This window comes from Heterobasidion irregulare (assembly GCF_000320585.1).
Source record: "Heterobasidion irregulare TC 32-1 unplaced genomic scaffold scaffold_05, whole genome shotgun sequence".
Classification (NCBI taxonomy): domain Eukaryota; kingdom Fungi; phylum Basidiomycota; class Agaricomycetes; order Russulales; family Bondarzewiaceae; genus Heterobasidion; species Heterobasidion irregulare.
Genome location: NW_009258201.1, coordinates 1,747,501 through 1,770,208, shown reverse-complemented (window position 1 = coordinate 1,770,208; position 22,708 = coordinate 1,747,501). Strand labels below are relative to the sequence as shown.

The following is a 22,708-nucleotide window of genomic DNA, read 5'->3' as shown; positions in this document are numbered from 1 at the left end:
ATGGAGGGTACGATGAGATTTAGAGGGTGAAGAGGCGGTAAACAGATGTTTGCCTGGGTGAGGGGCATTCTGTAACTGCGCTTGGCCTTATATACGGTTTGTCGAGCAACTGTCGCTGATCAGTTGCAACCGCCCTGAACAAAGGACTCCGGCGAGGATAACTGTCGCGGGAGGTCCAAAAAGGCAAGTGCGAAGAGGGGCGCCATGACGTCAAGGGCCCCAAGCATTTTGAAAGCAAAGGAGGAGCTCAATCGTCCAATTGACGATCGTCGTCGCCCTTAGCAAACTCATGGCGCCTGCTTGATGTGTCCGTGCGGAGCGCCAGACAAAAAGCGGCGATTCCGTGAGCCAGTGGATTTTGGGGCTCCTGAATGCCGTATATCGCTAAGGCGTCGCTGTGGGGCGCCTCTTCGCGCTGCGATAAAACTAGCGTATGCGTGAGTTTCTTGTTACGGAATTCATACCGCGTAGATGACAGCTGCAGCGTCATCATATTCTCTCGCAACCATATCTCCGCCCTGATCAAGGGTCGATTGGTTTTTTGTTAGAACGATCGAATATTGTGGTCGTGTCGTACCGCCTCAAATCATACATACACGGTTACCCTTTGATTTTCATTCGCAGGACCGAGCATGTCAAAACGCTTGAGCGACAAACGTGAGACAAGGCACGTTCTTGAAGCGTACTTACGCTTCATGCCTTGTGAAATGCCGCTCGTGGAGCGTCGAAGGGTTCGCGATCAGTCGCTCGCGACAAAGATGACAAGCAAGGCGCTACGGCGCTAGTCTTCTTTTTCCTTTCGAGACGAACAGGTGGTAAAAGCGTCGTGAAAATTTGCTTGTTTTCCTTGTAAGGGAATCTTCGTTCTTACGTCTCCATCTCTGAGACACTCCTCCAAGGTGATGCGAGTAGAAGACCGTGTGAGATATCACACGATGGCGCAGTAGAGGAGTGATAGTGGCTCACTTACTCGTCGACTCATCATCTACGAGTAGCCCTCGTACTTTGCTTTATGTTGGCTGTGCTGATCTCGCGGAATCCGAAAGATTGCAAGCCACATCGACGTCGACACAACACGCTGCCAAGGCATACAACAGTGGATATGCAAGAGGTGCCTTGCGTTGCCGCGGTTGTCGGCGACTTGACCGAAAGCAGTGCAACTTCGCGAAGCTTGCCATTTCGAGCAAGCAGCATCCACATACTCCCCTCCACATGAAAGGCGTAGGCGTCCCCTCCTTCCATACAGAAAATGGGGTCGAACTGCGTAGCGCTCCATAAGTGAAAGAAGGAACACGCCCGAACGCAGTTGTACGTTCGCCGACATGGGGTGATGGAGCCCTTGGAACGTTTGACGTGTAGGGGCCTCTCACTTTCTTGCTGGCTCTCCGTCAAGGCTGCTTTTAGAACAGATTACTGCGAGTCCACTCTTCTTCATCCATTCAAGCACGGACATGCGGCGCAGTGGCTTATGCACTTGTGGGACCCTTATTACCTCCTATCATTATCTCGACTGATTAGCTTTCCGTTGTTTTTCCGATTGATCAACGACATGAAATAGTCAAGAAGTACACTCGGCGTTCACAGCTTTCTTGTCAACAATGCAATGGCCAAAACCCATCAAATCACTGCTCGTGTCATTGTGCCCTAAAACAAAGCAGTCAAGGTGTAAGCTAAAAGCGCAAGAGTGTCTCCAATACCGTGCCCTCGGCGTCAGATTTGACAGGAATACAAGGCTCCTACGGAGTTTCGGCGCTCCTCGCTTCGAGTGACTCTTCATCCACATTCTCCTTCTCCGAGAGCGACTGGAGATGGAGATAAGGCTACTTTCGGCATATCTCCTACTAGCGAGGGGTTCACCGTTCAAGGCCTCGTGCGTGATGATATGCAGTGCCGGAAAGACTTGTATTGTCCTCAATCATATATTAAAACCGCCGTGAGGACTTGAATACTTAGTGATCTTGCCGGTCAACGCTACAGAAGAAGGTACATACCAATAGAACGCGCGCAGTGTGCGTCAGAGAAGCAGATCTCCGTCCTAAATCCTTCCCGACAGATATATTTTGGCGGTGTCTGCTCCCGTTCATGCGAGTGGTTATTCGATCTCGCGGAGGTGCCTGGCAAGCTGCTCCCTCCCACATACGTCTTGAAAGTCTTCTTTGCCTCCAGTGGTATAGATGATACCGCAGATCCGTGCTCGTGCGTGTGAGGATTCGTCGAACGGCTGTGCATCCGATGGACGTAATGTGAGGCGGCGCTCTGGAGATGCAGCTGAGACCAAACGCCGCCCCAGTCCGGTGGGTTCATTCATTCGACCTGAGAGGAGGACCTCAAAGACGCATAAGGAATGAGGGATGATGTGCTGCGCCCAGTCGAGAAGACTCCATGAATACTTATAGAACGAAAGCACTGGGAGAGGTACAATTGTAAGGAGGAATTATGGGGAATGAGAGTGAATAAGGCGGAGATGAAAAGATGCATCTCCAGAGCCTGCAGAAATCTCGAAGCGTAGATATTTACCTTATCATCCTGAGAACGTTTACCCGATTTCGTTCTTTCCGCGGACATACACACATCTCCCACCGCGTCAGATGTCGAGTTGCAGAGATTGGACATTGAACGGGGAGCAGAGAAAATTGACCGGTAACTTTCTCGGGAGAGTAGAGGAAAGAACGCCGGCTTTCTAGGGGATGTCGGTCCCCGCTCGTATTGCAACGATTGATACCAGCGAGAACCACTCGTGGCGGCAAGCAGTCAGTGGGACTATCGATTGCACGTGTAAAGGAGACCGACATCCCGAAGGCGGGCGGATACTGATCGGGTTAGCGGCCAAGTCGAACCCCCCGAAGCAGAGAAGGCAATTGCGCAGGTCAAAGTAGAATCGCACGGTGGACGAGCCGCTAGCTACCGCTAGTCACCTTCGAGACAGCGCAGGTCAAGGTGGGATCTCCAAGTCGCGCAGCTGCTAGTCGCCTTTGAGACGACGCAGACAGTGAAATTTTCTGTATGGACCGCTGACAGACACTTGCCTGATTGTGCTGATACTCGTCCGAATAAGTAGGAGGGATCCATCACCGTGTCAGGTTACACATATCCGAGGTTCGAGGCGACATCACGCATCATAAATGCGGATTCTACCGTCGCCCGGCTGGGAGTCTCGGACTGGACGTCGCAGTTGAAGATGAGGACGCCTGTGGACGTAGCGAAGCTCGACGAAATAAGGTGATAAGCAGGATTGGCTGACCTCTACCGAACAGGACTAATAACAGGGACCCTGCACAGATGCACGAAGTCATACCGAGCTTTGGACTTCGTCAACGTCAATCAGAATGATGTACGCTGATTACGGCTCTAGTGTATCGAAATATTGATGACCCCATCAGTGATGAAAGAAGCCTTTCGACATCGGGGGCTCGCGGATTCTATGATGGACAGAGGAGAACTGAGATCAGTGTTGGCGTTGTGGCGGCAGTGAACACCGTATATGCCATTTTGAATTAAAAAATAAAAAAAGGCAGAGAGCGCGAAAATGCCGATGTCTGTTTGAGCGGGCAATCGTCACTCCGAAAATGCAGAAAGAGATTCCTATACTTTACGCATGGTCAGAATTCCAGAAGTCCCGAGGCACGGCGCATACCCGTTTCCCAGGATATGACAAAAGATGGAAAGAAGGAGACATACTGACCGAGCAAAGGGCACAGCATGCCAAACTCTCGACGTGCAGAAGGGTGGAGAATGGTGGATGCAGCGAATGAGGAGCGAGAGATGGCCTGTATGGATCCCCGTGGCTTGGGAAGAGGGCGTGTAATAGGGCCTTGTTTGAGCGATCGTGATAGTAGAGCGGGTCGAGGTCGGAAGCGGGCCATGCGGGCGACGGGCGACGACGGGGGAACCCAAAACGGGAGGGCGAGGACATTCGGCGGAATACATTTATTGCGACCGCGTCGACCAGCGTCTTATCTTCTGTGGACACTCCATGGTCCCCACGTCCTTCTAGTTTCTCTCACAGGCGCCACGCGTGCCGTTCGCTCTTTTCAATCCACATTCTTTTTTCTCCACAACGTCCTGCATGTCATCCCAGCAGGCAGACGTTGACACCATGCACGGTTCTTCGTTGAACAGGCATCACAGGCGCCACGGCGTCGCCTCGCTCCAAGAACGAGACCCTTCACTCCTTGGTCTCTCCATCAGCATCAACCTGCCCTCTATCTCCATTCCCATTATAGATCCTCTCGTCACCGCTCTCATTGGTGATTTATTTCCTACTCATACAAAGACAACCGCTCCTGCGACGACGACGACGGCATCGTCGTCATCTGGTGGTAACAGTGGAGGCAGTGGCAGCAGCAGCGGCAGTAGCGGCAGCTCGAGTGGAAGTGGTAATTCTGGCGGTAGCGGCAGCAGCTCGGGCAGTGGCGGTGATGGCGGCAGCTCGAGTGGAGGCGGCGATTCAGGCGGAGGCGGGAGCAGCTCGGGCAGCGGCGGTAGCGGGAATAGCGGCTCGTCAGGCTCGGGAGACTCAGGATCACCCGGATCAGGATCCAGTAACGGTGGGAACAGCAACAACGACTCCTCCAGTGGTTCGAGTCCCGAGCACGCTACGACCGGCGTTGCCGCCAGTTCTTCGTCGATAGCATCAGGTTCTGTTGCGCTGCCCGGTGGCTCCGCAACTGGCAGTAGCGCACCTTCGACCACCTCAATTACTGGTTCCGCATCTCCCGTGAGTGGCACGGACGCCTCGATCGCTTCTGGCAACGCCGAAGTTGGCAGTGCAAACAACGGTGCTATTCAGACCGTGACACCCCAAGTTGAGAATTTTGCCGCTGCTCCTGCGGTCAGTAGCCCGAGCCCTACCGTTGTTGGGGCCACACAAACTGCGGCTAGTTCTCTGGGTACGGCCGCCGCTCCTTCGAACTTGGGCAACACCGGCAGCAACGGTAGCAACGGTGGCTCTACGTCCACCAACCCGTCGGACCCGACCACGTCCAATACAGCTGAGGCCGCTTCCAGCGGCTCCCATTTATCTGCGAGCACCCTTGCAGGAATCATTGTAGGCGTCCTACTCCTCACCGTCCTCGTTGTCTTCTGCCTTCTACGCCGACGTTCTAAAGCTCGCCGCGCGCAGAGGAGGTCTCAGTGGTTTGCTGATCGCCAGCCTGTCGAATCGACTCGCGCCGCCACGCGTATATCTGCGCGCAGCAGCTTCGGAACTCCTTTCGAGCAGCGATTTTCCTTCAACTCTCCACCAGATAGTACGGTGCCTGGCTCTCCATCGGCCGCACCCTTAGTCGCGGGCTCGGAACGAGTCTTTTCACCCATGGCACAATACGCTCCGGTCGCAGTCATGGTATCTCCAACATATACCACGTCTACCAGAGATATGGACGGTCATCATAGGGCATCCGTGTTCACTGTTGCTAGCACCATGTCTTCCTCCAGCACGAACTCAGGCGACGATCCGGAGTCGCAATACTTGTCTATCCCAGCTCCCGCCGTCATCGCGCCAAACCAGACCAATCTCATCGGCGTAGAGATCCCAACGACGCCGATGTCCGTGCGACCCTTCTCTCCGAGCGAATCCTTTGCTTTCCCGAAACCCCCAGGGCTGTTACGACAATCTTTACAGGACATGCAAGATCCGTTCGGTGACAATTCATCCTACAACATCTCGCGTGTCTCGATCGCCGCCACGGCGCCTCGCTCTTCGCACCCTCCTTCTATCAGCTCCGCTCAAAACCCTTTCGCTGACAGCGCAAGCGTCGACACAGGCCCCTCCCCAATTTCTGACATCGTACCCGGCATCCCGCACAAGATCTTCCGGCCTTTCGCTCCTACCCTCGTTGACGAGCTGGCAGTGGAAGTGGGCGAAGAGGTGCTTGTCCTGCAAGCATTCGATGATGGGTGGGCACAAGTGAGGAAGGGGGAGAGGGGGCCTAAGGGGCTGGTTCCTCTCGACTGCTTCAGGGAACACGGGGAGAACATCCCAGCTTTCCTGGCTTCGAAGAGAGTCAGCAGCTTTTTCGTGGAAGCTCTATGATCTGGTAATTTCACGCTTTTGTCTTCGCGGACGCGGTGACCTTATTTTGAGCTCTTGCAGACTTCGCTACGCGCCGACTACGCCCTCCAATCGTTCGTTGAACGTTGACCATGTTTTTATTCCCCACCATTGTCCTTGTTTTCTAGGTTTCCGGACTGCGCCCTCCAAAATGTGCCCTTATCATCGTTCGTTAAGCCCGTCGGCTTTCTTGTCATCCATATGCTCGTTGTAAAGCGGTACTTCTATACCCAGGTGTGGTCTACTTTTGCGTGTTTCGATAGTGGTGTGGAGGGGGTGCATAGGATCTATTGGATAGGAAGGAACTGTGTGCAGATTTATACGCTATGTATCTTTTCCTTCGCTCCGTGTTTTCAGTGGTGTGTCACATTGCTTTCGTGCGGACTAGCATACGTACATATATATACCATTCGGCCGTTGGCTTCTTGGTTTGCATGCGTGCCGTCGGCGTATCCTACGCCGTTCTTGCAGGTCGCCCACACCAGACCATGCTTTCAATCACTACATGATTTGATCTGTTTCACGAATGTGGGTTGCATAATAATCCATCCAGCATGTTTTGTTTCTTCAGCCAGAAACCGCCACGGCTAGGTCTCTCGATGGAGAAATAAGACCTTGACGCTCATCTCGCTCAAGCTCGTCTCCTGTTTGAAGCACATACAGCCGCCCACGACGGCAGCACGACATATCGCCGGAGGATAGGGCGCGGGGAAAAACCCTGAGTTAGTAACTGAGTTAATAACTGGGGAATTATTAATACGTCACTAACACATACCTGCTCGAGCTAGGATTTCGGGGTGTTAATAACTATTATCATAAATGGTAATTCAAAGGAAATAGTTTGAGAATTTAGCGAGAAAGTTGCCAACAATACAGTTTGGGGTGGCTGACTGACATCTCGATGAGATACGTCTATGCAACAAAATGATACCCAAAGCTGTCATGCACGTTGACCCATCTCTTTTTATATTATGATCATAGGAGGACACCAAAAAGATATAGAGGCGCGACACTACCGTGTAGATATCCGTGTGGATATATCTGCTACCGAAGACAATATTTATTGTTGCAATAGTCTAGTGGCCATGCAAGGGTACTGTTACCCATGAGCGTTGGGTTCGATTTTTCATCGGGCAAACATGTTTTGACCCTTTCCCCATCGCGTAGTTCATGTTAAAACATTGAAGTCTGATGTATTACTTGCTCCACAGTGGGCTGCTCGTTATGTTTGCGAGGGTTAATAAAGGTGCAATCTCCACTGGCTGATCACACTGCTAGGGCATAATTTAATATAGTTAACTTAGAGGAGTTAATAACTGAGTTGATAACCAAGTGTTATTAACATGTCATGTTATTCATCTGCGAAAAACTCTTGGGGAGTTTCTCCTCGCGCCCTACCGGAGGACCACGGAGGGCTGCCCAATGACGAAGTAGCCCCACATGGCTCGGCCGCCGTGCCGGCGGCAGAACGGAATTTGCCTGGGCCCAAAACCTCCCCTTTGACTCACGGAGTCGTTCGTCTTCCGAGGTCTATAAGTAATATGCTCACAAATTGCCTCGTCCTTTCAACCATCGCCTCCAAAGGTCGAGTGCACGAGGCCTGATGTCCACCCAGACGTCGCAAGAGCTCTCGCGGACGCACACGATAGCGGCCGAGAAGCAGGACGAAAAGGTCGACCCGCCGACGGACGTCGTATTATCGACCGAGTACGAGGTGACCCTGGGCCCCGAGGACGATCCTCAGCAGCTGCCTCTGCTCAGGCGGTGGCTCGCTGTGGTGACCATCAGTTGCGCGTCTGTGTGCGTCACATGCACCTCATCAGCGGTACGATACATCCACCCTGCTCCGCGACACGTTCTCATGTAATGCGATTCCGCGCCTCCAGGCTGCATTTACGGAAGCTGGCGTAGCGCGCGAGTTCCATGTTAGCAGGGAAGTTACCGTACTGGCCATCAGCCTGTTTGTCATGGGTCTTGGCGTAGGGCCTTTGCTTGTTGGGCCTTTGTCTGAGGTATATGGAAGGAATATCATATATCGGATATCTTTCATCATGTTCTTTATATTCTCGTGGCCGGTAGCCTTTGCTCCCAATATCGGTTCGTCTCACCTTCCGTGTGTCCGTCTGCTGCCCAACGGACTTTGTTTCTATCTAGCCGTATACCTGATCTTTCGATTTGTCACTGGCTACTGCGGCGCGGCGTTCCTCAGTGTCGCCGGTGGAAGTGTCAGCGACATGTTTCCAAACTCGAGAGTTGCGACGTGCGTTTCCGCGTCCACTAGTAATCGAGTGTAATATTCATCAGCATTCATCAGACCGATGGCCATCTACACCATCTCGCCGTTTCTTGGCCCGGAGCTCGGGCCACTATTTAGTGGGTGAGCCCAATCATATTATCTCCTTTCCCCACCCTTGATAACGCGACCTTTCAGATTTGTCAATCAACACCTGGATTGGAGATGGACCTACTACATCATCATCATCTGGATATTCATTCAGACAATAGGGCTCATTCTGGTAAGTCCTCGCGTTCCGATCTGTGGTCCCTGCGTTCACACATATTCTTAGTTGGTTCCGGAGACGTATATACCCGTGATCTTGAAGCAGAAAGCACAGAGGTCTGGCCTTCTCTTGTTTATTCCTGGAAGGAACCTGACTGATGTGACGATAGAGTGCGGAAGGAAACTGGAGAACTTAAATATTATGCGCCTATAGAAAGGACGAATAAAAGCCTAATACAGGCTCTGGCGATCAGTTGTTACAAGCCGTTTGGTAAGCTTTCCGACGCAGTGGAACGTTTATCAGGCTCAATGCTGATGCATCTTTGCTGCTGTCAGAGCTGGTTCTGCTCGATCGGATGGCACTCCTGCTCAATCTGTGGTACATCTCCTTATATCTTGTTCCCCCTCTCTGTCATAGCTCATATGATATGCTCGGTCGTCAGGACAGCACTCATCCTGGGAATTCTGTATCTCGCCTTCCAAGCCTTCCCAATCATATTTGAACGAGGCCATGGCTTCAATGCTCAGATGACCGGGCTGACATTCCTCGGTATCGGCCTGGGCATGGTCATAGGGTTGTCTACACAGCCGTACTGGAACAGGTGCGTAAACTTTAGTGCCACCTCCGCACAGACACCCTCTAACGCCCCCTGGCCATAGGAAATTCCGCGAGTACAAGTCCGCGCACGGTGACCCTCCCCCTGAATTCCGTCTGTGCATGGGACAAGTCGGGGGCATCCTCGTTCCCATCGGGCTCTTCTGGCTCGCCTTCACGACCTACCGGAGCGTGCACTGGATGGTGCCCCTCGTCGCCTCGATCCCATTCGGCACCGGCACGTACTTTGTCTTCACGTCCACTTTCACGTACCTGGTGGTCGCCTACCGTCCGATTGCCGCGTCCGCGATGGCGAGCAATAGCGCGATGCGCAGCTCGTTTGCCGCGGGCTTCCCGCTATTTGCGAACGCGATGTACGCCCGTCTCGGGACGGTGGGTGCGACAGCGCTCTTGGCCGGCCTGACGACCCTCATGGCACCGCTCCCGTAAGCCATTTTCCTTCTTCTCGCCATTGTCCGTGTGAGCTTATCGGTTGCCCGGACAGGTTCATATTCCACAGGATAGGTGGGCGACTGAGGCAAAAATCGAAGTTTGCCGTCAAGTAGGTTTATCCTGGACCGTAGCGTAGGCTCTCACCGGGATTTTTTGACGTATCTGTTTCATGAACGAAGTATAATGTCCCCACTAATATTCTCCACGCACTTAATATCTCCACGACGTCACGCACACGTCTACTATACATCTCGCGACCGTCATGGACCCGTTTAAGGCAGAGGCGAGCGTGCGTTCTCACGATGCGAGCGCGTCCGCGCGAGATCTCGATATACCGTCGGCGCGACCAATGAATGAGATCGCCATGAACGAGGCGTGTCTGGATGAGGCTGCGAGGCCTAATCGGAGCAGCGAGGTCCGGTCTGATCAGCTCCTCAACAGAGCACGTCGTACGTCGTACGTCGTCCGCTCAGTTGAGTTTGGAGATCTGGCCGCTTCTAGTATCTCCTTTGATGCTGGCCCGCGTTAGTGTTCCCGTGAGAACGCAAGCCCTGCGAAGTAGACGTCTGCGAAGACGAAGAGGAAGGCGCGCGCATCGAACACGCGTCGAAACTGAGGAGAAATAGGAAGACCTTCGGGCGATGGCCATCTAGATGTACGTCGCACGGACGCGGACGGACGAACGACGGGGAGGGCAAATGAGGATGCGGCCCAGCCCGTGGCCGCCCCGGAAGCTGATGGCGCGCGGCGTTGCCGGGCGTCTCGTCGCCGGTCGCCTGGCTTGCGATTCGCGCATCGAGATCGGCGGGTTGGGCGATGTTGATGAGATCTGGGACTGCGAGGGGAGACAAGGCAAGGGGAGGTGGACGCGAGCGAGCGCGAGGGAAAGCCGGAGCGCTGCCGCGGGCGAACGCGGGTCGCCACGGAGGGCGTGGTCGAGTCCACGAAGGATTATGTTCCGGTCACGCAGGGTAGTATATGATACGAGTTTTGACAGGGTTTGTGCCCTTGGGCTTGGGTCGATAAAGGAGGAAGCGGGCAGCCGTCGATGAAATGCAATGTAATGTTAAATCGACGTAGATCGGCTCCGTCCTTCTCATTAGGAACGAAAGCCCTGTGCCAAGTATCGCTAATTAAACTGCCGTCGCAAAAGCGTGTCATTGTCATGTTGGGTCGACAAAAGTAGCGCGCGCGATGAACCACGCCGTGTATGAAAACACCATCTCCGCTCCGTGCTCACACTGCACCTCCTCGACTCTTGCGTCACTCCCCTCGTCTTGTCTCCGATCCAAGCTCGTGGCATTGTTTCAGCCAAGAACGGGCGTCAAGATGAACTTTACTCCCGACGAGCGGCCCTGGAAACGCCGCGCTTCGACGCCTGCGCATTCTAAGCTTCGAGCGCACCCACGGGTGGACGCTGGGCAGTGGGCAGCATGCGCGGAGAAGCGTGCGCGCGGATAAAGCGGAGCGAAGACAGGAGGGGGGAGGACGTGACCTTCGCCTTCGCCCGGCCATCAAATCGCGAAGACACAACAATCGCGCGCATACACACGCGCACGCGCTCCGGCGCGTGGATCTGCGCAGGAACGAGCGAGTGGGTGGACACGCAGATAGACGCAGATGCAGCGTTCACGCGGGCCCGAGCGCGCGATCGCGTCGCTATCGGGGTCGCGGACGTCCGCCAGCCAGCGGTCGACGAGGCACGCCCGCGCATCCGCAGGCGAAGAGCAGAGAGCACGCAGGCTCATGCAGGCCCACACGGGCGCGCGCGCGATAATTTCGCGTACTATCCATATCAGACAGGCCAGCCCGTCCAGCATTGCAAGGCCGCGGGGTACCTGGCGCACGGGCATATGGAAATCAGATGTTCGTGTGCCACTGTTATTACAGACGCAGATCATAGATGGATGGAATTCTGTGTTGGTCAGCAACGGAGACTGGATCGATGGATCGATAGACGTGAGCGACTTGTGCGTCGCGCAAGCGGTCGCTTGTGAGCGGTCTCGTCCTCTCTCGTGCCGCACAACTAACGGGCGGTCAATTCAGTCAATCGGTCGTCGTACAATTACCGCACAGAAATCGTGGAGTCGGGGACGTCACGAGGGCTGAACACGGTGCAAGGGAACGAAGGCGAGGAGAGGAGGAAGGGGAGGAAAGGGGGTAGGAGGGACCGAGCTGATGATAGCCGATGCGGAAGGCGAGGCCCACGAAGAAGACGAAGAACGAAGCCGCTGCGACAGGGGGCCATATGATAGGGTGACCAACCAGGGCGAGGCAGCCTCCGGAGGCACACACCTCCAATCTCCTACATGATACAATAATAATACGTGCGCGCGAGCTAGACGATGACAATTGCAATTGCGATTCCGATTGGAATTTCGACACGCGCGCTTGGCTCATTGGGCTTCCCGCTGCTTCCCGTTCATTGGGCGGTCTGGGCCCTGCGCCGTGCAGGCCAAGAGAAGCCGGGTGCAAGATCCCAGCGCGGGGGCGCTGGCGAGTCGGGGCCTCTCTCGTCGCATCGCCGACTCGGTGACTGGTGGTTACTGGCGCGGCCGCGGGTGCGCCCTGGGCATGGACAGCGTGCCTGCGAGGAGAGGCGGATCACGTCTGTGGAAGCCGCGGGACTACCGTGGCGGATGCGAAGAGGAAGGCCGGCCGGGTGAGGAGGAAGGGGACGGGGAAGGGGAAGGGGAAGGGGGAGGAAAAGGTTCATGGGGCGTCGAGGCTCTCAAGGCTGCGCCTGAACGAGCGGCTCGAGACCGCTCGAACGTCCATCGTGCGCGGCGGTATCAGTGTCGGCACGTCTTTACTCACGCTGAAGTTTCCGCGGCCCGACCCGCACGGGCGTTCGACCTAAGCCTCAGGTCAATCGGTGCACCAAAAAAAAAACACATCGGTCTGGGACCGTGTGCCCACGAACCAGGAGCCAGTATGTAAGTTGCGATTGCTGTCCAGAGGAGGCTCGTGGTCGTTACCAGGTGCGCAGATAGCGCGCCGCGAGAAGCGCGGTGGGCCCAGAGCCTCGCGCAGGCCTCTCAGCAAGTTATATGTGGTACAAGGCGTGCAGAGACAGATCCCGGCCGCGACTCGCGCTCGTGGATCTCAGCACCGCCGGAGGGAGAGATGTCCGCGCGATCTCGACGGCTGGAGGCAAGAAGGCTGCGTGAGCAGCTGTAGGAGCGGGCGCAGTCCAGACTCGAGAGCGCGGCTCGTCCCCGCGCAGGCTGAGATGTGCCCAGGCGTACTCACGCTCGCGCTCGCGCCTTGAAAAAGGCGTTCATAGATCAGAGCAGACGTGAAATAATGGCTGCAGCCTGGGAAAGAAGCGACGCTTGCGGGAGAGGGTACAAATGCAATACAGCGCGATGCGGGGCAAGCACGACATGAGCCTATATGAACGTGCGCCGATGTGGAGGGGAATAAGAGGATCTGCCGGCGCGCATCCTGTTCGGCGACGGTGCCGCATCAGCCCCTCTGCCCCCTCTCTCCTCCTCCAAGAACTGTCTGTTTGTTTTGGACAGGCGCGCGGGCAGGCTCCTGCACGTCGCCGTTACCGCCGTGTCTCGTCTCGTCCAGATCGACGCAACATCTGTGCATAAGGAGCACGACCTTCCCATCTATTAATAAGGTGAGCGCGATGGCACTGATAGTCACACGGCCCCGACGCTGACGCACACGCCCACGGACTGGGAGCATCGGAAAGCCGCGCGCACGGTCCGCATAGCGCCTCGGGGTTGAGGCACAAAAGTCCGGGTCCGGACCCCTCCTCGAGTGTGCAGGTGCGACCCTAAGTGCTCGTGTGGGGGGCTGGCGTCGGTGGAGAGTGGAGAGTGGACGCCAGCGTTGCGGAATGTGATTAACCATGCGGGGCGCGGGGGCAGCGGCGCGTGTGTATCCTGAGGGGGCGCGTGTCATCATGACGGCAGACATTGCAAGGACGTGGGCGGCTGGAGGAAGACTGTGGGTCGGAACAAGAGGATGAGCACGGTTCGAATCGCGGTCCGTGGCTCGAGGCCTGCAGGCTGTAGATGACGACAGGCCCAAAGGAGATAAGATTGCGTCCGACTCCCAGAGAGGGAGCGGAGCGAATGTCGTGCACGCTGCGCATGTTCGTACGTAGAGGGCGTGTCAAGGACGGATGCGTTGGGGAAAGAAGAGAAGCTTGGCAGAGGGAACAAAAGAAGACGGAAGAAAAGAAGCCGCAGAGGCGTGTCCGAACCAGGCGTGTTCCCCCATTCGAACTGGACGGCGGGCGGCGGGTGGCTGACGTCCGTGGTAGACGCGCCGATGACGAGCTTCTGGTGGCTGAGCGTGCTGTCCGCCGCGCGCACGGCCACGGAAGGCTGTGGTTGAGGTCGTCGCGGCGAGCCAGAGATGGAATTTGGAGCGTGTGAGCAAAAGGACGGCATGCTTCGCATCAGGGTCTGGCCATGTCAGTGCCAGGAGTGTGATCAGGTCCCGCATCGAGGGACTTTTGTGTGGCGTCCGGGGTCCTCACTCTCGAACACTTGCGACCTGTCATCCTGATTGGCTTCGTGCGAGAGAATCCGTCCTGTGCGTCCCGTGTCTTCGTGCGCGCTGACACGCGCCGAGCCCGGCCGCGTTCCTCGCTCGCGGCGCCCGCTCGATCAAGTGCGAAGGCGCGAAGAGGGTCGTGTGTGTGAATGCGAAGCGGAAGGCGCGGCTGCACTGGGAGCGAGGTGCAGGTACTAAGGTGATGGTGGCGAGTGGCTGGCGGTGGCGCTTGTTGTCGGCGCTGTGTCGACGGGGAGATACGACGGCACAGAGACTCGCATGACCGTGCTGATCCCGCTGTGCTCGGCAGATTGGGTCGAGGAGGCATCGTCATGGCTACTGGTAGAGTACAGCGAAGCGACGCGGCAGCCAATCCGAGGATAAGAGCGGTGGTGATCTGACAAACGCATCATGGAGTACTAATGGTAGGGGCTCGACGCAGACACCAACGACCCAGAGGAGATAAGTGCCCGGGACTGATCGTATCAGACGGGATGCGACGTGTCGGAATGCAGTAAGTGGGATGCGGACGCCGTGTCGCGGCGCAGAGGGGAGGCAGCGGACGCCAGGGTGTCATGGGAGCGGACGGGATCCCAAATAAGCAGGAGGATGACCGAAAAAGGGCAGAGAGAGAAAATGGAGGGGAGGAGGGGGAATTGGAAATGGAAGGGCGGGCGCGCGGTGTCGGGCGCTTGGCGAGGAATCATTTGTGGCTGGGTCCGACAGGAGCGAAGGGTTGCTCAGGGTGCGGTGGGATTGGGCGCGGTGGGTGGGGGCCGGGCTGGACCGATGGAAGGGCCCATACGGAGCATAGGGAGGGGGGTCGCTCGAGGGGACGGGCGGCTGAGGATGGCGTAGCGTCGCCCAAAGGGGGAGGGACGATCGGTGAGAGCAAGGGGACGGGGATTGGAAATGGGCCAGAGTCGGGTGACAATCAGGATGACGGCATCTCGGACGGCTGGACGAGTGACTGGCGCGCCTGCGAGCTCGTTTCGTTGCAGCGTTGGCGCGGTCACTCCAGTGCGAGCCTCTGATCGCCATCCTCTTCCACCACCCCTCCCCTCTTTATCAGTCGCACGCGCCCCGATCCTATAATGCCCCCTCCTCCCCCAGACAGAGACGTCATAATGGGTCCCCCTCCCGTGCCCGTGCCCGTGCCCCAGCCCTTCCCCCCCTCGTCCCTCAAGGACACCAGGGACTTCGCCGACAAGTACTACAAGCTCAAAAAAAGATATGTCGACCTCGAGCAGGTGCACCTTGAGCCCCCCTCTCTCCTCTCCCCCCCCCACCCCACGCTCATCTCTCCCCAGAAAACGAAGGCCCTGGAAGACGACCTCAGCCTCTCCTCTGAGCGCAATCAGCGCATGAGCGACGAAAGAGAGTACGCCCTCTCCCCCTCCCCTCCCCCCTCTCTCTACAATCTTCCTCATCTCTCCTCCAGCATACTCCTCGACCGCATCATCGAGCTCGAGACCATCATCAGGCTCGAAAGCAACGGCGCCGAGAGCGCCCACACGCGTATCCCCTCCAATGGCAACGGCATTCCCGCCATCCTCTCCGATCCCTCCATCCCGCAACCCGCGAGCACCGCCTTGCCGCGCACCCTCCTCTCGCCCCGCAAGCAGGCCGCCTTTGCTGCAAACCTCCGCCGCGCAGCCGACGAGCTCGAATCCGAAGACGCCAACACCGATCCGATGCTTTCCTCCCGTTACATTGGCCTCCAGGCCCGCCGCCGTCGCGAGGAAGAGGCCAAGGAGCGCGAGCGCATTGAAGAAGATGCCCGTGACGTCCGTAGGCCCGCGCGCCGGCCGAAACCCGGCCCCGCCGGAGTTGGGGTTGGGGCCAAACCGGTCGATGCCGGACCACCCTCTCACCCTGGCGGCCCTCCCCCGCCGCATGCGTCGACGCCGCCCGGCACCCATACGCTGGTCTCGACGTCGGGCAAACGTATCCGGATAATTCCGCCGGCGCCGGCGCCGCCCGGTCCTCCGCCTCCGTCGAACTCCGCCTCTGAGACGAAATACGCTACTCCCTTGGCTCAGAACTCTCTCCTCGCTATGAGGAGCAACAACAACAATAACAACGGCGGTGGAAGCGGTAGCGGGACGTGGAACCGCACGGATGCGTACAGCACGCGTTCTCCCGTCTCGCCGCTGTCCTCGCTCGCCTCGGACAACGAGCCGCACTACTCGGGCGACTCTCCCGCACACCCGCGCAACGGCAGCGGAGGGGGACATCCGACGGGCTCTCCAGGCGCGTCCACCTCCTCGCAGGTGCAGGCCAACGCAGCCGCATTTGCGACCGCGGCCTCGCGGCCGTCCGAGATCCAGCGACATGCCAAGCCAAAGCGACTCAAGGCGCACACCGTGATGACCAAGTCGCATACGATCCCCACCGTGCCGCGCGACAACAAAGGGGGCCCGATACTCCCGCTCAATGTCGGTATCATGACCGTGATCAGCCTCGGCGAGGTGTGCATGCGCGAACATTTCCATACGGAGAGGTACATCTTCCCTGTAGGATACGAAGTGACCAGGTACGTCATCCTTCTTCTCTTCCGTTTCACCCCTTCGTTTCCCTTGTCCCCCTGTGTTCCGTCGTTCTCGAGGGGTTCGATTCCCTCCTGTGTACATGTTCCTCATGCATGGTTCCACCCCCTTGTCTCGTCCTTTCCTTTCCTGTCCTCTCCACCTCGCCGCGCTGCTTTGCCTTATCATCCTCATGCCCTGCCTGTTTCTTCCTCTTCCACACTCTGTGTTCCCTTCGCAGGCGCTACCACTCCGCGTGCGACGCGAACGCGGATGTGGTCTACCACTGCACGATCCTGGATGGTGGCGACGGACCCAAGTTCCAGATCATCGCTGCGGACATGCCCGACAAGCCAATTGTTGCAGGCACCGCGACCGGCGCATGGTCTGTCGTCGTTCGTGCCGCAAACCACGTGCGCAACCGCCAGCATAGCAACTCCGTGTCGGGGCCAGATTTCTTCGGCCTCGGGCAGAACACGATCAAGCATCTCATACAAGAGCTGCCCAACGCGGACCGGCTGCAGAACTATGTATGGCAAAATTTCTATGAAGGCGGGTGAGTGTTTTTGCCTTGCCCTTTTTTCTCTGTTTCCTGCCCTTTTGGTGTCTTTTATCCCCGTCTCGTGGAAGCAAGGCTTAGGATCAGTTCGCACAGGCAGCTAGGCGGGCGGCACGCGGCGGTCGTGCCCGCGCTTCCCGAAGAATATGATGGTCGTGGGGACGCAAGAGACCTCGAGGACGGCGATCAGCCAATGGAAGACATACACGCGCCTCCACCAGAACACGAGCCGCGAGATGGGAGGGCGTCCCACGGGATCCCGGACGAGTTGCCGCCGCCGCCGTATCCTCACCGCCATCATCAGCATCACCAGCAGCACCCTCATCAGGCACACCATCTCGCGCCACAGCTCCAGCACTCACACTCTCAATCGCACGCGCACCCACACGCGCATCAACATCCGCACCAGCAACAGCACCAGCATGAATACCAGCCTCACGAGCACGGTCATGAGCACCAGCAGGGGCCATCCCGCTCGCCCATCATGAGCACGCCCCGACATCCGTACGCATCGCGACACCCGCCGCCGCCGCCGCCGAGACACCAGGGGCATCCGCAGGCGTATCCTCCGCAGGCGCACTCGCGCTCTCACTCGCAATCAAGCACACACTCGTACTCGCACTCGCAGCAGTCGCACGCGAGCTCCTCCCAGGCGCAGTCATCCCAGGGCCTCTCGCACCCGCCCTCGCACCCGGATTCGCGCTCGCCGTCGGCGCACTCGCAGTCCCAGTCGCCGTACATGACAGGCGCGCCGCCGCCCGTCCCGCCCACGTTCGCGAGTATCATGAATGCGTACCCCGCGCCGCCGATCGTCGGCCGTGGGCAGGGGGGCCATGGTCGGGGGCACGACCAGGAGCATGACCAGGACCAGCGACAAGGACGCGCACGCGCACACGAGAGGCCGGGGACTGGGACGTCGGGCACCGGGTCACGGTCGGGATCGGGGTCGGGGTCGGAGCGGAGCACGGTGAACGGGAACGGGAAGAGGGCGAGGAGCGAGAGCGGTAGCGTGGGTATGAGCGATGGGGAGGGTGAGCGGTGACACGGTGAGTGATTTGCGGGCGTGGGGGGTCGGTGCGCGGTGGTGGTGCGGAGTGCGTGTTTTTATTTGTCTTTTTCTTTCTTTTTTGCTTGGCCTGCGGTCGTCGTCGTCCCCTCTCTCTCTCTCTTTGGGTTTATGTGTCTGCTCTCGTGCACGAAATAAGAAATACTCACTCGCTTGCTGCTGGATATAGGCTTGATTGTACCGCCTCGTCGTGTCTTTGACCGCTTTTTTTCAACATATCTCCGCCTCTCCTTCCCCATTCTTTTCCACTTTTCTGCGTCTTCCGTCCGTTCCGGTCCGTTCTGCTTGCGTCATCGGTCGTCGTCGTCGTTCGTATGTCGTCGTTAGAGCTGGGTGCGTTTGCTGCGGGGCTGGGCTGAGCTGCACGGCCCGTTGTATACGAGTATAGTATGAGTGTATCGCGGTTAATTGGCATCCGGCGTCGCGTCGTGTCGTTGGATGTGGGTGTTGACGAACGCGCGAGGTGCCTCTGAATTTTTCTGTTCGAGTGTTTTATCTCCTCTCCTGCGCGCAGGCACGGGGACGGTGGGGCCAGCGTGGTTATACGACGTCCCCTCGTTGGGCGACTTTGGGTATCACATGGCGGCATGCGTTTGTTTTCAGCTTCGATGACTGTGGTTCTGCGACCGTTGAGGGCCTGAGGGCTTTCTGTCAAGCGCCCGGCGGCAATCCAGGCTTGTGGTCGCAGCAGATGAGGACAAAGCCCCTGAAAATAGGGGGGTATGCCTGAGTCACATTTTTGGTAAATCCTGAAGAAAGTTCGGACAAGTGAGCCAAATCTCGCTCAAAATGTTCAGATTTGCCTCTGGTTTTGGTGCCAATATCCATAATTTTGCCCGACGGAGGCATCAGGCATCCCGGATGTCCAAAATGTTCGGATTGCTGGGATCAGGCCTCAAAAGAGCCAATTTTTCGTCGGACAACATAGATCAGGCCTTTAAAGACACAATTTTGTTAGAATCTACATTAGAATGTCATTTTTGAACTGATGATATACAAGAGAGCATATGTGAGAGTGTCTGTGAGCTCGGTGATCGATAGTTGTCGATGAGGGAGAATTTTTGTATAATCCGGAGGAATATCAAGTTGAGGATCCAGTGCCATGTCAGAGCTGGTGTCGGATATGTCGAGGATAATTTCGGTCATTGTGTCGAGCAAATGAAATGATACCAGACCGGTGCCAGATAATACTGGCATAGTAACACTGAGCTATCAAATAAGTCTATAGTGGCCTCTGACTAGTATGAGATTGTAAATCAAAAACAGGGAAGATATCTCGGGTGAACAGCTTTAGAAGGATGGTTGAACATGAAGAAAGATGAAGTAGAGACGAAGAGAGACGAGCGCGAGAGAAGCGCCTGTTCTACGTAACGAATAAAGTCGAAGCACAGCGGTTTTTTAGCTCAAGGAGTAGAAGGCCAGTCGGGTCCAGGAAGTCCCGAAAATGCTTGTGGCTCGAACCTCGTATCTTGCATACTCTTGTGTTCAAATTAAACTGGTCATTCCATTGCACCACAAGACCGATACAAAAGTTCGGACTCATCATCCATATTACTGCCAAAAGATCCGGACCCGGCATCAGCTTTTCCGCGACAACAGCCCAAAAAATCCGGACCACGGCACAGGCCTACCACCACAGCGTGGCATTTTTATCCGGACGGACTCTGGTTTTTAGGCCTTTTTTGCACGAATTTTCTCCGGATAGGGGGTCAGGCCACCTCCCCTATTTTCGGGGGTCCTATGAGGACACCTGGCTCTGCCGTGATTTTTCTGAGATTCTGATCTCTCGAAGCCGCCGCTGGATGGACACGCGGTGGATCCCACTAGAAGGTTGGGCGTATCCAGCGATCGGACTGCTAGAACGACTCCGAGGACTTTCGATCCGAGTTTGACGTTCAACTCGACTTGGTGAAACGATCTCGGCTCGTGTACGCTCTGGTTTAGCCGATCGAGAACGAGGAGATTGAGGAGTACGAAGCAAAGCAGCGATAGCACAAAAGACAGAACTACGTGACAAGATTGTAGGCAAGCATGGCCTTGGTAGCTAGGGAGGGGGGAGATGCATAAACCCAGTAAAGCAAGCTAGCACAGCCGTTAGTAGGCAGTTTGCCCGGGGACCAGAGAAACGGGTATGAGGTGGAGGAGTCAGCGTTACAGTGGCTTTGAAGCCCGGACGGACAGGCATAGGTTTGCCAACTGCGACGGTGAGTGTGAGTGAGGTTCAGCACCTTATTGTGAGGGAGGGCGGCACACTCTACGAGAATTTCCACCTGCAAGCGACCGTCAGCGCGACGAATACGAGAGGAGAGATATAGCGCTCTACTTATAGTTGCAGATCATGCATCTGTAGTTTCGTAGCATCAAGGTCAATCAGGGTGCCAGAGTGTAGCCCCATATGTTCATGTACCTTACAAATGTCTAGAAGCTTAGGATGAGAAACCTATTGGGAATTGAATTAATAATAAAACATACTGTCCTGGGCTCATCAGCGCTCTTTATCTGCACTTGACGATAGCGACACTTTCTCTGTAAAGTTCAATATATGTTATCGTTGGTCTCAAAAGGAGGAGAACGCTTAAAGCTCTAAAACATACCTGCCTGCATCGTGCGCACTGCACCATGTCTGTCTCTTCCGTGTCTGTCTCGGCCTCTTCATCTTCCGCATTGAGGGGAAGTGTTTGTCATCCTCGTCCATCCGATCTACTGACTCAGGTTCCTCCGACGCCATTTCCCAGATGACCAACGGAAAGTCGTGTTCGCCAGATAGCTGAGATAAATGAAAAAGAAAGTCGAGGAAGGCATCAGGTTTTGTGGTCGCACCTCGCAGTGGCTGGCTTGGTCAAAGCACGGGGTTGGGCTTGTGACAATTAGCTCCGTGCTTGAGCTCCTACAGCAACAAGTACCAGACGAGATGAGCCGTCGCTGGCGCATCTCGATCCATGCATTGCGGTCCGGGGTCCTGGTCCAAGCGCCCCGTGTGCATCCGGTGTAAATCTCCGTTCCGCTCCGAGCCACTTCGACCAGCGCTCTGCTTCCGCCACTGGAATCTGGATGTCGATGGATTGGCACTTTTCCAAAACAGGTCCCTTGTCGAGTTTGATCCTTGCGGACCGTAGGAGGCTCCTTCATTGTCTGATCTCTCTATTTCGATGCAGCCTCGAGCGCCCTCGCCCGTCCGCAGGCGCTTTTACCTGTGGACGGCGCAGCGCCCCGCGGTCGCTGCCTTTGCTGGCAGCGCCAGCGGACGAACGAGCAGGCGAGAGTGAGACACCCGCGCCGAGTGGTTTGTTCCATGTGTGTGCGCGGAGGCCCCTATAAGGACTCCTCCCATCGCGAGGACCGTGCTGGGTTTCGGAGTAGTATGTGGGGCTGACATTCTTTGTTCGTCCGTCCGTTCATTCATGCCTTCTTTTGGATGTCCTGTATGCGGGGTGTGTGTATGTATGATCGGTACGTGAGCTACAGGTGTAGATAGACGTGGACCTACTACGCCCATGTGTGATATGGAGTCCTTATTCCGTTCGTGGATGGTTGTGTCGCAGTCGGCTTCTACAAGGATCCAAGAGCAATCTCAAGAGTCCAGATAAGTATTACAGTTGTGTGTCCATTCGTCAGGCGCGTCCACGTCATTGTCATCGTCATTGACTCAACCCATAGACAGGAGACAGGCAGCAGGCGGCACCCGGCACGCCGCAGTGCGACTACGAGGATCCTTTGGTTTGCGAGTAAACCAACGCATACAGCTGTTCGACAATATGAGATATCATCCAGCTGGGCCGTTTAAAGCCTTGAGCTGCGAGGGGGGAGAGTCACAGCTCTCCATCTCCACTTGCAAATGTCCGCCTTCAATTCGATGTACATCGACGCCCAAACCAATAACGCGTCGGACCTGACCGAGGCGCAAGCGATCCACGACGCGGGTTTGATCATTCTGTACAACGTCACTGCGCTGGCCCTGCAGACGCTGTTTTACGGTGGGTCGCTTCTTTAGCTTGCTGGAGCGCGATTGTGGAGCGCAACGACTGACAAAGGCACCCAGGCATATACGTCGTGCTGATCCTGTTTTCTACATGGGTACTTTGGTGAGCAACAGTTCGCCCAGCGTGTTCGTTTTGGCCGTGCGCTGTCTGACTGCCTTCTCAGCCAACGCGGATTGCCGAGGGCCAACTTGATGATGCTCGTCACGATCCTCGTCATGTTCATCTCTTCGACGAGCGGCTTCTGGGTGCACACTGTGACGGTCCTGAAGAGGATCCGAAGCCTGCTCGTCGAACAGCCCGGTGAACCGATCGCAGCCAAGCTTCCATTGATCAGGGACTCGTTGCGCGGCATGGAGGGCGGCGCCTTCTACTGCTCTCTTATCAACGTGAGCGTTATATCTGTCTGCGAGTGACGTGACGGGCTTCTGACGGCCCGGGGCAGTTCATACTTGGGGAT

General features: G+C 56.4%; 12 protein-coding genes across 12 annotated transcripts; 7 read left to right on the top strand and 5 right to left on the bottom strand.

Annotated features, from left to right (window-relative positions):
- Window positions 1–247: 247 nt before the first annotated feature.
- HETIRDRAFT_417959 (uncharacterized protein) lies at window positions 248–490 on the bottom strand (the record flags this gene model as incomplete). The annotated part of the gene is made up of 1 exon (XM_009548228.1): window positions 248–490. The coding sequence occupies one exon, from the start codon at window positions 488–490 to the stop codon at window positions 248–250; it is 243 nt and encodes an 80-aa protein (XP_009546523.1).
- Window positions 491–2,154: 1,664 nt separating this feature from the next.
- On the bottom strand, window positions 2,155–3,174 carry HETIRDRAFT_384379 (uncharacterized protein). The gene is made up of 3 exons (XM_009548227.1): window positions 3,027–3,174; window positions 2,518–2,970; window positions 2,155–2,359 (listed from the first exon to the last, which is right to left on the bottom strand). Exons 2-3 carry the CDS (start codon window positions 2,790–2,792, stop codon window positions 2,305–2,307), a joined length of 330 nt encoding a protein of 109 aa, XP_009546522.1. The 5' UTR covers window positions 2,793–2,970; window positions 3,027–3,174; the 3' UTR covers window positions 2,155–2,304.
- On the bottom strand, window positions 2,155–3,913 carry HETIRDRAFT_459077 (uncharacterized protein; the record flags this gene model as incomplete). The annotated part of the gene is made up of 4 exons (XM_009548226.1): window positions 2,155–2,359; window positions 2,518–2,970; window positions 3,027–3,188; window positions 3,679–3,913. The coding sequence occupies 2 exons, from the start codon at window positions 3,911–3,913 to the stop codon at window positions 3,082–3,084; spliced, it is 342 nt and encodes a 113-aa protein (XP_009546521.1). The 3' UTR covers window positions 2,155–2,359; window positions 2,518–2,970; window positions 3,027–3,081.
- Window positions 3,914–5,545: 1,632 nt separating this feature from the next.
- HETIRDRAFT_316966 (uncharacterized protein) lies at window positions 5,546–6,034 on the top strand (the record flags this gene model as incomplete). Its single annotated transcript, XM_009548225.1, has 1 exon — window positions 5,546–6,034. The coding sequence occupies one exon, from the start codon at window positions 5,546–5,548 to the stop codon at window positions 6,032–6,034; it is 489 nt and encodes a 162-aa protein (XP_009546520.1).
- A 1,621-nt stretch (window positions 6,035–7,655) lies between these two features.
- On the top strand, window positions 7,656–9,713 carry HETIRDRAFT_317220 (major facilitator superfamily; the record flags this gene model as incomplete). The annotated part of the gene is made up of 11 exons (XM_009548224.1): window positions 7,656–7,877; window positions 7,939–8,149; window positions 8,207–8,312; window positions 8,367–8,429; window positions 8,484–8,568; window positions 8,620–8,669; window positions 8,723–8,823; window positions 8,889–8,931; window positions 8,996–9,154; window positions 9,213–9,593; window positions 9,653–9,713. The coding sequence occupies 11 exons, from the start codon at window positions 7,656–7,658 to the stop codon at window positions 9,711–9,713; spliced, it is 1,482 nt and encodes a 493-aa protein (XP_009546519.1).
- A 412-nt stretch (window positions 9,714–10,125) lies between these two features.
- HETIRDRAFT_451603 (uncharacterized protein) lies at window positions 10,126–10,700 on the bottom strand (the record flags this gene model as incomplete). The annotated part of the gene is made up of 3 exons (XM_009548223.1): window positions 10,126–10,212; window positions 10,281–10,497; window positions 10,567–10,700. 3 exons carry the CDS (start codon window positions 10,698–10,700, stop codon window positions 10,126–10,128), a joined length of 438 nt encoding a protein of 145 aa, XP_009546518.1.
- A 333-nt stretch (window positions 10,701–11,033) lies between these two features.
- HETIRDRAFT_427165 (uncharacterized protein) lies at window positions 11,034–12,780 on the top strand (the record flags this gene model as incomplete). The annotated part of the gene is made up of 6 exons (XM_009548222.1): window positions 11,034–11,466; window positions 11,504–11,593; window positions 11,647–11,760; window positions 11,786–11,856; window positions 12,055–12,536; window positions 12,582–12,780. The coding sequence occupies 6 exons, from the start codon at window positions 11,034–11,036 to the stop codon at window positions 12,778–12,780; spliced, it is 1,389 nt and encodes a 462-aa protein (XP_009546517.1).
- Window positions 12,781–16,445: 3,665 nt separating this feature from the next.
- HETIRDRAFT_246221 (uncharacterized protein) lies at window positions 16,446–17,353 on the top strand (the record flags this gene model as incomplete). Its single annotated transcript, XM_009548221.1, has 3 exons — window positions 16,446–16,654; window positions 16,888–17,202; window positions 17,302–17,353. Coding segments are annotated over 3 exons (576 nt in total), but the record flags the coding sequence as incomplete, so codon positions are not given.
- Window positions 17,354–17,647: 294 nt separating this feature from the next.
- On the top strand, window positions 17,648–18,850 carry HETIRDRAFT_409641 (uncharacterized protein). Its single transcript, XM_009548220.1, has 2 exons — window positions 17,648–18,251; window positions 18,441–18,850. Exon 1 carries the CDS (start codon window positions 17,690–17,692, stop codon window positions 18,245–18,247), a length of 558 nt encoding a protein of 185 aa, XP_009546515.1. The 5' UTR covers window positions 17,648–17,689; the 3' UTR covers window positions 18,248–18,251; window positions 18,441–18,850.
- A 123-nt stretch (window positions 18,851–18,973) lies between these two features.
- On the top strand, window positions 18,974–19,259 carry HETIRDRAFT_409640 (uncharacterized protein). The gene has a single exon (XM_009548219.1). It carries the CDS (start codon window positions 19,061–19,063, stop codon window positions 19,253–19,255), a length of 195 nt encoding a protein of 64 aa, XP_009546514.1. The 5' UTR covers window positions 18,974–19,060; the 3' UTR covers window positions 19,256–19,259.
- Window positions 19,260–20,766: 1,507 nt separating this feature from the next.
- On the bottom strand, window positions 20,767–21,400 carry HETIRDRAFT_318025 (uncharacterized protein; the record flags this gene model as incomplete). The annotated part of the gene is made up of 3 exons (XM_009548218.1): window positions 20,767–20,797; window positions 20,866–21,038; window positions 21,092–21,400. 3 exons carry the CDS (start codon window positions 21,398–21,400, stop codon window positions 20,767–20,769), a joined length of 513 nt encoding a protein of 170 aa, XP_009546513.1.
- Window positions 21,401–22,106: 706 nt separating this feature from the next.
- On the top strand, window positions 22,107–22,664 carry HETIRDRAFT_317734 (uncharacterized protein; the record flags this gene model as incomplete). Its single annotated transcript, XM_009548217.1, has 3 exons — window positions 22,107–22,245; window positions 22,311–22,353; window positions 22,415–22,664. 3 exons carry the CDS (start codon window positions 22,107–22,109, stop codon window positions 22,662–22,664), a joined length of 432 nt encoding a protein of 143 aa, XP_009546512.1.
- Between the last annotated feature and the right edge of the window lie 44 nt (window positions 22,665–22,708).